The 12,184-nt window shown below is 36.5% G+C and overlaps 1 protein-coding gene across 34 annotated transcripts in view; it reads right to left on the bottom strand.

The window, feature by feature from the left end:
• LOC125059885 (dystonin) overlaps window positions 1–12,184 on the bottom strand; it is a 243,672-nt gene that overhangs the window by 33,974 nt on the left and 197,514 nt on the right. For all 34 annotated transcript variants that reach the window (XM_047664555.1, XM_047664554.1, XM_047664558.1 and 31 more), the window contains 19 exons: window positions 11,407–11,567; window positions 10,814–10,938; window positions 10,397–10,596; window positions 10,083–10,277; window positions 9,099–9,323; window positions 8,334–8,468; window positions 7,413–7,652; window positions 6,619–6,789; window positions 5,915–6,109; window positions 5,658–5,789; window positions 5,306–5,439; window positions 4,623–4,815; window positions 3,837–4,063; window positions 3,108–3,252; window positions 2,520–2,639; window positions 2,126–2,323; window positions 1,869–2,032; window positions 873–972; window positions 401–586 (listed from right to left, as the gene is read on the bottom strand). In XM_047664555.1, coding sequence (XP_047520511.1) covers window positions 401–586; window positions 873–972; window positions 1,869–2,032; window positions 2,126–2,323; window positions 2,520–2,639; window positions 3,108–3,252; window positions 3,837–4,063; window positions 4,623–4,815; window positions 5,306–5,439; window positions 5,658–5,789; window positions 5,915–6,109; window positions 6,619–6,789; window positions 7,413–7,652; window positions 8,334–8,468; window positions 9,099–9,323; window positions 10,083–10,277; window positions 10,397–10,596; window positions 10,814–10,938; window positions 11,407–11,567 — 3,246 coding nt within the window. The remainder of the gene's footprint in view (window positions 1–400; window positions 587–872; window positions 973–1,868; window positions 2,033–2,125; window positions 2,324–2,519; window positions 2,640–3,107; window positions 3,253–3,836; window positions 4,064–4,622; window positions 4,816–5,305; window positions 5,440–5,657; window positions 5,790–5,914; window positions 6,110–6,618; window positions 6,790–7,412; window positions 7,653–8,333; window positions 8,469–9,098; window positions 9,324–10,082; window positions 10,278–10,396; window positions 10,597–10,813; window positions 10,939–11,406; window positions 11,568–12,184) is intronic.

Below are 12,184 nucleotides of genomic sequence, written 5' to 3'. Positions count from 1 at the left end.
ATTTTTGGTTACGCCAAAGAAGTATAACTTCTAACGCGTGTACATAAGAACACACACGTTTTTTTTGTTGTGTGACATCAAACTTACATCTTTGTATGTCAGCAAAATGCTTAAAGATGCGCCATGTGGTGAAATTCACCACCAACGTTGTCTAGTTCTTCGGAGTAAGATAACAATTAATTTACGTCCTCTATCCGAATAAATAGCAAACGCGGGTGGTTGGTAACACAATGTTAGTAGGCACAATCACTTATTTATCGGCACAACAATATATTAAACACGTTTTAATAAGGTTAAATTATCATAATAATCCAAAAATGACATAAACATGTAAACTTAACCAATCACCCTCAAAAATGTCAAACATTTAACAAAAGCTCTTTATCCCTCTTCCTCTTACCTGTTCCAACTCTTGCTGTCTCTGTCTAAGCTCAGCTTTGAGCGCGTTATATCTCTCGCAGTCATTCTCCACTATATCTTGAACTTTAGCGGCATCATCCTCCCCACAAAGTCTGGATAACGCTTCTCCAGTCTTCACAAGCTTGTCCACGAGTGGCTTATGGCCGGCGATGGATTGTTGGAGCATCTGAAATTCAAACATATTTAGAAAAGTCAAAGCCTTAAGTGAATCCTCCAGGTCTATCTATATATTATATATAAGAAAAATGGTCGTCGTTTGAGGCTCCTTCACGCCTACACCACTGATCGTATCGACATGAAACTACTGCCATTCGCTTCATTGCTTCATTATAAAGAAGAATAATAAAAATATGAACGGCTGAAACGGCATGAAACGGCTAGTAGAGTATATAACAGAAATCAGAATACCAGTTAAGAGGAATTAACGAAGAGAAAATCGTTTATAAACAAACCTCATTCTTGTCTTGCTGCTGAACGATCTGTTCGGGTCTGAGCGCCGGCATCGCCAACATTTGGACCTGCTTCTCCATGTCGTCCAACCACGATGACAATCTGCAGATCAGATTTCAATCATAGACAAAATAAAAAAACTCTCTCACGCTCCTATGGAGGTAGGTACATAATATATTAAGAACGAGCAAGAACTCGAAAATAATCACTGAACATCTGTCGAGTCCGCTAGTTTTATATAAATGTAAAGAAGTAATTACGTTTCTTAAATTAGATTCTTTAGATTTTTAATAATTTGTCATGTGTCAAGTCTGACGATTTCTTTAATTTGTAATATTGAGATTTGAGAGTTTGTGAGTCTGTGGAAAAGCGAGTTTTGGTATGTCATTTAAATTTTTACAAGAATTATTTTTGTTACAATTAGGATAAGATTAACATTTTTTATAAGAAAATTTGTGAAATATCAAACTATATGGTGTTTCAATAATCTTTTCAAGTATTTTTTTGTAAGCGGGCTAGCTCATCCGATGTTAAGTGATACCGCCGATAATATACACTCACAATGCCAGAAGACTCGCAATTACGGTGTCGGCCTTTTAAGAATCGGTACGTTCTTGAAGGACCCTAAGTAGAATCGGATCGTTAATACTTCAGTGAACTGGTTCCACATAGTGGAGGTGCATGGCAAAAACCGCCTTAAGAAACTCTCAGTTGTGGAAAGACGGACGTCGAGGTGATACGGATGGTATTTCGTATTCTGCCTCGAAGTCCGATGATGAAACTGAGTTATTTAATTAATTATTCATTAATTTACTTTTCTTCACATATATAAATAAGTTTTAAGATTTTTAGTTAAAAACTTAAGGTTAGGTTACTCCAGCAAGACATTGGAGTTTCATTCATCATAAATTAATTTTAATTATCCCTTTGTTAGCTTAAATAAATTTTGGCTTAGTGTAGTGGTAATATTTGCAAAGCATTTAGAAAAAAAAAATTACCCGTGGTGAGTATCTGCAAAGTGTTCGGCTAGCGGCAATGCTTGTTCAAGAGCTGCCAGCCTGGCGGCACTGAGCTGACCGACTTCTTCCATCATCTCCTTTAACTCTTCACTCCTCTCTCTGATCACACTGGCCTCATCACCAGATTGGCATTCGCGGAGGACCTGCATTAAAAACATCCAATCAGTTCATACTTCCTCTAAGAAAATTTGGGGTAATCTCCAAAACTGATATAAAATAGTGAAGATGCTGTCTACCTTCTTAGCCTGACTGAGCAGTTCTCTTGCCCTAACGCGTTGTGCGGCGACGTCGTCACTGAGCGGCCTTTGCTCGGCGAGTTGGGCCCGCAACACATCCGCGGAAGCGGCCGGAGGTTCGGCGGCCCTCAACTGGGCATCGGCAGCCCGGAGCCACTCCACCAACTCTTCCATGTCTCCCACTACTTCTAGGGAACGCTGGAAAGGGTTTGACGTCATTAATTGGATTAATATTACCAAAAAATAATTTAATTATCATGCCCCGATAAACCGAAAGAAGAACACGAGAGAAGACATTTAAGAATCTTTACTACTCCTTTAGGAGGAAAAAATGTAGATATTTCTTGGAAAATTTCACTGTGACAAAAGAAAATCATTAGATTTGAAAGCATACTTTCTTGCTAAGCAGCAGTCTCTCAGCCTTCCGCTGCACCTGTTCCGCGATGGCATCGAACCTTCTGTTGTCTCTGGTCACCATCCCTTCCACGTGAGTGGCGCCTTCTCCGGGAGATATCTGTTAATTCACGCAAGATTTTATACACGAACTGAATGTATTCATTATTTTGTTCTATATTATGTTCAAAGGAATATGATTGGTGTTTTCCTAAGTTAATAGATTCTTAACTTAAAAACGCAATAATAACTTCTTTAAATTTATTGTGTTGTAACAATAAAAATATATCATTTTTGTAGTTCCTTGTAGACATACATTTTATAATCAGAGTTCAAAATTAAAAAAAAAAATTAACCGCAATGTCCTATAGATAATCATAACACAAATTAAAGGACCAAAAAAGATCGATAAGAATCGATTTTTTTTTTCATAGAGCACGGGGTAAACTAGCAGGAGGCTTACCTGATGATAAGTGATGTATGGATACTCTCACTGCCAGAGGGCTCACGAGTGCTCTTAAGAATTGGTACGCTCTTTGAAGGAACCAAATACTAATGATCTTTTATTACTCAAATTAACAAAAAATACCTGACAAAGCTGAGGTCCGACGACGTTGATATTGTCAAGCAGTGGCCTGAATTCTTGAAGTTCAGCTTCCAGTCTGAGGATGTCCTGTTCCCTGGGTTCCACCGACTGAAGGCAAGTTTCGGCGCTTGCCATCCATTCTGTTAGCCTGAAAAGTTTTTGATGTTTGCCAAACTATTCTCATGTTTTTTGTATATTTGTAACAATGAATTGTCTTATTTTTTATTATTATTTAATTAATTATTTAAATTTTAAGCCTAAATAAAAAAAAGATATAAACGACGATTTTATTTCATAAACAACACATCAAATGTGATAAAGATATATATATAGATATATGAAGCAACATAAAAAAACCGAGGCGCTCCAACCTTTTTAGGTCTGGGCTTCAGATTTCTGTATCTGTTTCATAATATTTTATCAATATCATAGGCAAATAGGTGATTAGCCGTTCGAGCGAATGTTAAATGCACACATAGAAAGTCCATTGGTGCACAGCCGGGGATCGAACCTACGACCTCAGGGATGAGAGTCGCACGCTGAAGCTACAAGACCAACACGGCTTTTTATATATGAACCTACATGTTGAACAATTTGAATCTTCATCTATTTATATAATAGTGTATAACTGTCACTCGTTTATGTACTAAGTTTTTTGTGAGAAAAAATGAATAAAGATTATTATTATTATTTATTTTCCTTTTGCCTAATCTTCTATTTAATGACACTTACTTTGTATGTGAGTTGTACAACTGCTGCACAAGCGGCAACGTGTCGGAGGCCAACCTGAGCAGGTCGGCTCCCTTCGCCGTGAGGTCATTGTACCGACGTTGCAGGGCGTCCAGTTTATCCTTGAGCTGTAATGCTTCATCGCCGGAGATGTGTTTCATCAGCTCGAGACCTGACTCCACTGTGCTGTCCACTGCTTGTTGCTTATCTGATATTTCTTCCGTTTTTTCCTGTGAATGATTGAGTTTCTCATAAATATCTTTGATTCACGTTCCTCACATCAACACCAACTATGATTTATATTCCACAACCCGGATAGCGATCATTATTTAAGCTTCGACTTGAGGTATCGCGGATTATGCTTAAAAGGAATATTAAGAATATGCATAGCACTAAATCACCTGCATCATTAGAATACACTCACACACCCTCACGTACATACCGTCACTTTCACACCATCACACAATACAGCCGAATTAGGTATTACTTAGTTAAATGTATTTAATATTTTTTATTTCTTTCGTAAATATTTGAACCTTTTTGTATATATGTATTCTATCTTTGGGTATATCTTTAGTATAATTGTTTGTTGTTATATATAATTTATGTGAGCTATAGGATTACGAAATAAATATGATAATATATGAAATGTCATATTACACATACATTCGGGAGGTACGATTGTTGGGAAAATAGTAATTATTTATAAATCTCAAACTCAAAGAATAACACAAAATAATGTCGCAAAATTCTTGATTAGATTTAACATCTAAAAATTGTAAAACTCACAGCTAACTCATCCATCTGCCGAAGAAGTTTCTCCATATGAACCGGCAGAATTTTCCTCTTCGCCAAATATTGCTCCATGCTGTCCATCCATGCAGATAAGTCCTGGTAAGTCAGGACCAAGTGACGGAGACCTTTACGTGAGTTGTCCAAAAGGTCCCCAATGTTAAGACTGTGGTCTACCAGAGCTTGGTATCTGCAATATAAGTTAGTTATTATGAAAGTTTAAAGTAAATAATCTGAAAGGGTAATCTTTATCAAATAATTAAAAAAAACTTCTCTTTATAAACTCTATGCAAAACGCGTAAGTACTTTTAAGTTAACATTGTGAATTTAAAGAATTTAGAGCGAGACAGAGACACACACACACACAGAGAGAGAGAGAGACAGAGAGAGAGAGCCTATTACTAATAATATTTTATAATACCAGTGACGCTACAAGCATCTTAGCCTAAGCCCTCAGATTTCTGAATCTGTGTCACGATCATTTGCCATTCTAATAGGCAAGTAGGTGATCAGCATCCTGTGCTCTGACTCTTGTCGACTTATCGACTTTTTGGTCTAAGGCAAGCCAGTTTCCTCACGATTTTTTCCTTCACCGTCATTACGTAAGGAAAAATGAATTGTAATACAGAAAAGACGAACGAAGCCGTCGGTAAAAGAAGATAATAAGAACAGATTTTTACCTGTCAGTAGCAAGATGTAATCTGTCGGCTAGAGCAGCCGCTTCATCATCTCCAACCAGGCTCATGAGAGTAGACGCAGTTTCGGTCAGCTCCTTGAATTGGGGCTGCTTTGATAGGATGTCCTCGTGAATGTTCTGTAGAAGGAAAAGAAGTTTAGTTTTCCCAACATTTTAAAGCATATTAACTACATCAAGAAGGAACTTTAGATATTCAACCCTGTATAGTTTTATTTCTGGTTATTTTCTTTCTTACACAAAATTCCGTTAAAAAATACAAGAAACTAAGAACAGAATGCACTGGTGATTTCAATATTACAATAACTGTTTTTCTGCAATTGCTGCAAATATATCACCTTATGTTCTCTTATCTTCTGCTGTATCTTCTCCTCGTCAGTGGGCACCAGCTCGAGAGCATTCACCTTCCTCTCAGTCACTCCAAGCCACTCCATAAGCGGTTGTAATTGCTCCTCGAATGTTTTGGCCACCTAGATTATTACCAAACATTTCAAATATTAAAAATATATAGATTTTACGTCTTAATTACTGAATGAAATTTGATAAGTTTTACAAAAGCATCTCTCTTTAGTATACTGTTTAATAAATGTTATACCTTCATAGCTTGTTCCAGATCCAGCATCCTCTGTTGGGCGCTGGCGGTGAGGCCATCGAACCTCAGCATTAGACCCTTCAGCTGCTTTTCAATCGCCTTCTTTTCATTTGAATCACAATCAGCTGCGACTTCATTGCCCATCGCGAAGAGAGACGACATGGAGTTCTGACGATCCATCAGCATCTTCTTGAGGAACTGTAATGATGATTAATTAGTGCAATGCCAAAAATAACATGGGAATCATTTCGCTTAAAGGTTTATTTTTTTTGGAAGATAAAACTGCCTTTAAGCAAAAAATTTGTAGTATTTATTTATTTGTAAATTCTAAAACAACAACACATCACATATTAGAACATAAGCAAGCTCGCAAGGCAAAAAATTAAACAAGCAACCACAAAAAAAAAATATAACTAAAACTAAATGAAAACTTAAACCTCATTAAGAGCAAAATTGTAAAATATAAGGTAATATAAAGTTAAAAGTAAAATGTAATATAAGGTTGTAAGAGCGAAATAGCCTATTTATTCACTGGACCATTAAAAGTAGCGGATAACCGAGCCGTAGGTACGTATAGAATACTTTTTTTCTAGTAACTCTAGGATTTTTGTGTCATATTGGCAGAATTAGGAATTTGTGTTTTGTCTAAATTTGTATACAGAATGAGAGAAAATATTAAATGTCACAATTTTTTCAACGTTACATACCTTCTGTTCTTGTAACTGCGCCTTCACCACCTTGTAGTCGGCTGAAGGTGGTTTTTGGTTTCGTACCAATTCCTCTGTATCACTAAGCCAACGAGCGAGACCAGCCAAGGCTTCAGCAAGTTTACCAGATTGGAGCAGACCCACGTCGAGACGACGTCCACGTTCGTTCATCTGATGATAAAAAGTCTTATTTTCACCCAATTTCAAAGAAAAATAATTAACTTTGTAACATCAGAACTTTCCCTAATACAATAGGTATTTTAATTATTTAAAAAAAATTGCTATATTTTGATACTGCTTAATAGGCACGAATCAAGCATATCTCTTTCTCTGGTAGCAGTTCCTATAACTTCAAAATATATGAAAGTGTAGCGAATCGTAGATACGCACTTCAATGTAAATACTATTTTGGTGTAGTTTTTCTATATTTTGATGTATGTGGCAACATAAATACCGGTCGTTAAGAAAAGAAGAAAACAAAACGTCACTCAAGACAGACTTTAGACGAGTGAGATATGTATTTTTTTCCATGAGTTTTTCTATAAGAATATAAATTAATTACTTTTGTTTTGTGAAGAATAAACCAATTAACAAAGTTAAATATGGGTTGTGATTTATTATAAGATAGAACATCAAATAAAAGTATTTTTTCAAAGACTAGGATATCGGTCACGGTGGTTATAGTGGGTATGGGGCAATTGCACTTACGCAGCTTTGATCCCCAATTCCCGGGCACTTCTGCCCAAGCGCCCTGTAATGGGGTTTCCCCAGGATAAAGATAAATAAAATCTCACCTTTTCCTTCAAATTGTTCCATCTGTCGTTCAACTTCTCCAAGTCTTTGTCCAGCTCTTGAGTGGAGACCCCTTGTAAAGCGGATCTCACCAGACCCTGACCAATCTTGTTGCAATGGGACACATTTTGACCCAAAGGCTCAACAGTACGCTGTTTGAGGTCGGCGAAGTCCTTCTGCTGGGCACGAATTTGGTCCAGGTCCGAGGAAACTGGTTTTAAGTTTCGTACTTGTTCTGTTGCCTGGGTAAACATTTAGATTAGAATTATTACAATTTCAGAATTGTAATTAAAACATTCGTATGTTTTGTCTGCTATATTATCCCAATTTTTGAAGTGAAGAATTCTTTAGCGGCGTTGTACACTTTTTTTGGAATGGGTAAAAAATGTTAAACTCGCGTCAGGATACGTGACCTGATCGAAAATTCATAAGACGGATGGAGAGTAGACAGCTGGCGCGGCGTATTTAATGTAATATAAATTGTCATGTTTGTGTACGATAGCGCATAAATATTGTATTCTACCACATAAATGATAGTACTTTTATACTGATAATTAAAGCAATTCATAGAAAATTATTCCCTAACCATTCCAAAATATCAAAAATGCACAACGTTAATATTCAAGTTTTCACTTCTGCCGGCACTCCCGGAGTGCAACCCGTCGTTTTTTTTATACATGTGTCTTTACTAAGACATCATGGAACATTACGATCTAGCCTTACTTAAGACTAATAAGTAATCTAAGTGTAACCTAATTTACTTATAATATCCCAACTTTAAAAAAAATGTAAGTTTAGAAACGCAGCCTTTTAGGAATCTGATTTGAAAAATGAATATGTCATTAAAGTGAGCACACTTTACCACTTTTAATTAAAAAAAAAAACATTATTAAGACAAAGTATATTTTTTTTTGTGACCTTACCTCATCAATATCGTCTATAACAGCATCGTAGACTTTGTAGAAAGCTTGGAGTTTGCTGTGAGTGTCATCTAGGTCCTGTTCTCTTTGACGAGTTTTCTGTTGAAGCTTCCTTATTTTCTCTTTGAGGGGTGCGATCTGAGGAAACAAATTAAATCAGACACATTCGTAGAATGCACGCCGGTAGGATTTAGAAATAATTAATGATTCAGTAATGTGACACATATTTAATAATAAGCTTCTTGATTTGATGTGTAATATAAAACTGTAAGAATATAAATAAAATATGTAAACAACCATTTTTCTATACGCCAAATTAGAATTGGGATCACCCTTCTTCAACATCACGAATAAAATTACCTAAAGACTAACACCGATACTTAGAAGCATGCATTAAGCCACTAATGCCACATTAGTTAATTATGTAAAAATGGTTTAGCTACAAAATGATTCATACAAATAAAAACATAAATACAATATTTTTAGGTCTAGATTACAGATTTCTTTTTGTTTCTGTTTCTTGATCATATGTCAATCTAATAGGCAAGTATATAATATATAATACAACAAGGCAAGCCGGTTTGTTTGTGCACAGCCGGGGATCGAAACGGCCTCAGGGATGAGAGCATTGTCAAAACACCCTTTTCCTAAAAAGGGACTTTATTTGATTAAAGTGGTCTCTCGCCGGGCCTGGGCGACAAGTTCTCCGGAAATATCCTCATAATATTTATGATGTTACTGAGTAACCCTGCTGATGGTATTACTTACATGCTCTTGCGGCTTAGCGAATTCCGAATGCGGTGAATCGTCGAAGATGTCAGCGGTCCTTGCCGTTTCGTCGACATTTGCTTCCCCACTCTCAAGCTTAGTCCAGAATTTGGAGATCTCGTCGATTTGTGCCCGAACTGTTTTCAGGTCCCGTCCGGGGGGCTTCATCGCGTCGAATTCTTTCTCCAGGTTCGATATCAGATCTTGTGATTCTTTGACATTATTCTGTTGATTTTCGATTTAGTTAAAATACATATTAGAAATATACTATCTTTAAAGGGTAATTTTTAGCTTAGCGAAGTCATGAAATAGAAGAAAACGAGCATGCAAAAGAAAGCTCTTCAATACTTGTGTATTACCATATGGATCTCAAACTTGATCGATAGAACTATGTATTAATAGGGAAGAGAAGGATAGATAAACAAAAGAATACATCATAAAGAATAACTGAGGTAGCAGATGTCACGAAGAAAAAAAGTAGAAATGGGCGGGGCCATGCCAAGAGGAACAAAAAAGGGAGTAAGAAAGTATTAAACTAGTGCCCAATTTACAATAAATGTAAAAGAGGTAGACAATTTAGCAAATAGATAGACCAGATTAAAGAAAGAGCCGGTAGTACATGGCAGAGTGGCACAGTGCAGACAGGAATGGCGGGAATTGGAGGAGGCCTTTGCAAAAAAAGGGCACACAGATAGAGAAGAAGATTGAAATAGAAACGTGTTTAAATGTAAAGCTAAAATAAGAGGCTTTTATTATTATTATAAGGGACATTTTAAAAGTTGGCATTAAAAGAAGTTGGAGCAATATACATAGGAAATACAAAATATTAGTTATGTTATCTCAGATAACACAAGACAGCCTTGACTTCGTTAAGAAGAGACTGAGAACTGATAAAAAAATTACTACCTCCAAGAGTTATGGCAACAAACAAGGCTTGAACAACTGAACCTTAAATTCCGAAACACATTTGTATTATCAACTTACCAGGAAGTAGGTGATGGCCTTGGCTACTCCAGCCATCTCCTCACCAGCCTTTAGGGTGCTGGTTTCCAGGTCTCGTAGACGATCAGCCAGTGACTTAGTGGTTTCGTCCAGTACTTGACGGGCGCGGGCTGCAGCTTCAGGTCCGGCGAATTCATTCGCGATCGACACTATATCGTCCGCTGCCATGTTGACGCTCTAAAAATTAATAACTTGGTTAATAAACATTACAAAATAATAGTAGATAGAGTAAAAAACAAACAAAAAAAAAACAATTTCAAACTACTGCCATATATATATATATACAATAATTTTACCTGCAAAGGCGCGTGTAATGCGTGAACATGGTCAGTGAGTCTGGCGACTGCATCTTTAGCAGCAGCAGGCGCTGAGTTAAGAGCTGCCTCCAGGCGTTCCTCGCATCTTGCCAAGGGAGCCTCCACAGCTCGCACTTTCTCCAAGAAGTCACCCAGTTTCCGGCTCGTGGACTCCAGGTATTCTATTTGTTGAAGCACCTCTGCGAAAAAGAATAAACAGTTTAACTTTCGGTCGCTGTCACATTAGTTCACGGACACAAAAATACACTTTGTCAAGAAGAAAGGAGAATTTAACTTATCACTTTTAAACGATATTAAATGCTTGAATTATTATTTATAGAATTTTTTGAACTTATTTCAATGTAAATTTCAGAATGAATTGTTAGAGAAGAAGAAGACAACTAAAAAAGAACTTACCGTTGTTAATCCTGTCCCACTTCTCTTTCATACTATCAAGTTGATTCCTCACTATCTCTTGGTCAACGTCACAAGCCGATATGAAGGTCTCTCCCAATGTCCTGTTGTTTTCGTATTCACCAGATCTAATAAACAACAATATAATTGTTTTAAGAATAATACATTTCAAATTGTGTTGGATATTTTGGTGCCTTTCGTTGGCCTGTTTAAATCGTGACTGACTTAAAAATTCAAAATTTCCAGAAATCTAAGAATTTCTAGGGAAATTTCATTGTTCAATGTGTGTTCTGACAACGATCAGTACGTAACATTTAATATCTAACGTAATAAAGAAGTAACGATTGTTTGTGTGCCAACAATTCTGCTAGCCATTTGCAACGCACGTATCTGTAAGTCGTACGTATGAGTATATACAAATATGTAGTAATTACATAATAAACTATACGAAATTTAAACAGCTATGCGTTCGAGCATCATAATAATCGATACTTGTTAAAATAAAAAAAAAAACTCAAACTAAGACACAATTTTGTTGAAAAGTTCAAAGTTTAAACATCAATTTCACAAATTTGACAAATCACAAGTTAGTATACCTCTTCCAAACATCGTTCCTGATGTGTTGCAGGTCTCTCAGTTGCCTCTCGAGTTCCTTGCGAGTGAAGGCAACAGCTGGTAACTCCCGTAGCTGCTTCTCAGCCTCACCCAACCAAGGCAGGAAGGACTCTTGCGCTTTGTTGTATTTACGACAATGTTCCTGGAGAGATTACATTTATGTGTTATTTTGAGATATTCAGGTTTTCCTATACCATACCATAAACAATAAAATAAATCAGTGACACTACAACCTTTTTAGGTCTGGGTCTCATATTGCTGTATAATTAGTCAATATAATATAATAGGCAAGTCGGTGATCAGCCTCGCCGGACTGACGTCGACTTTATTGGGTCTAAGGAAATTGGTTTCCTCACGATGTTTTCCTTCACCGTTCGAGCGAAAGTTAAATACCCAAATATAAATTCCATTGGCGCACAGCCGAGGATAGAACCTTCGACCTTAGGGATGAGAGTCGGACGCTGAAGCCATTAGGCCAACACTACTATGCCATACCATACCAGGGTATATATAAAACCATAGTTCAGCGAGATATAGTTTTTGATTCTTGAAATTTGTAATTGCATTTTATTTTCATAGTATACAAACATTTAATATTAATTATATGTATTTGTAATTCCCAGAACTACCTGTATGTTGAATTAGTTAAAAATATCTGTCATGAATTAATAATTAATTATATTTACATTAATTACTGTTTATTTAATTATTTAATGAAGGAATATGGAAAAAGAACCATCCAACCAAACCATCAGATTC

Source organism: Pieris napi, chromosome 20, assembly GCF_905475465.1.
Source record: "Pieris napi chromosome 20, ilPieNapi1.2, whole genome shotgun sequence".
NCBI classification, from domain to species: domain Eukaryota; kingdom Metazoa; phylum Arthropoda; class Insecta; order Lepidoptera; family Pieridae; genus Pieris; species Pieris napi.
Note: the sequence above shows the minus strand (reverse complement) of the source record. Positions and strands in the feature narration are given on the sequence as shown.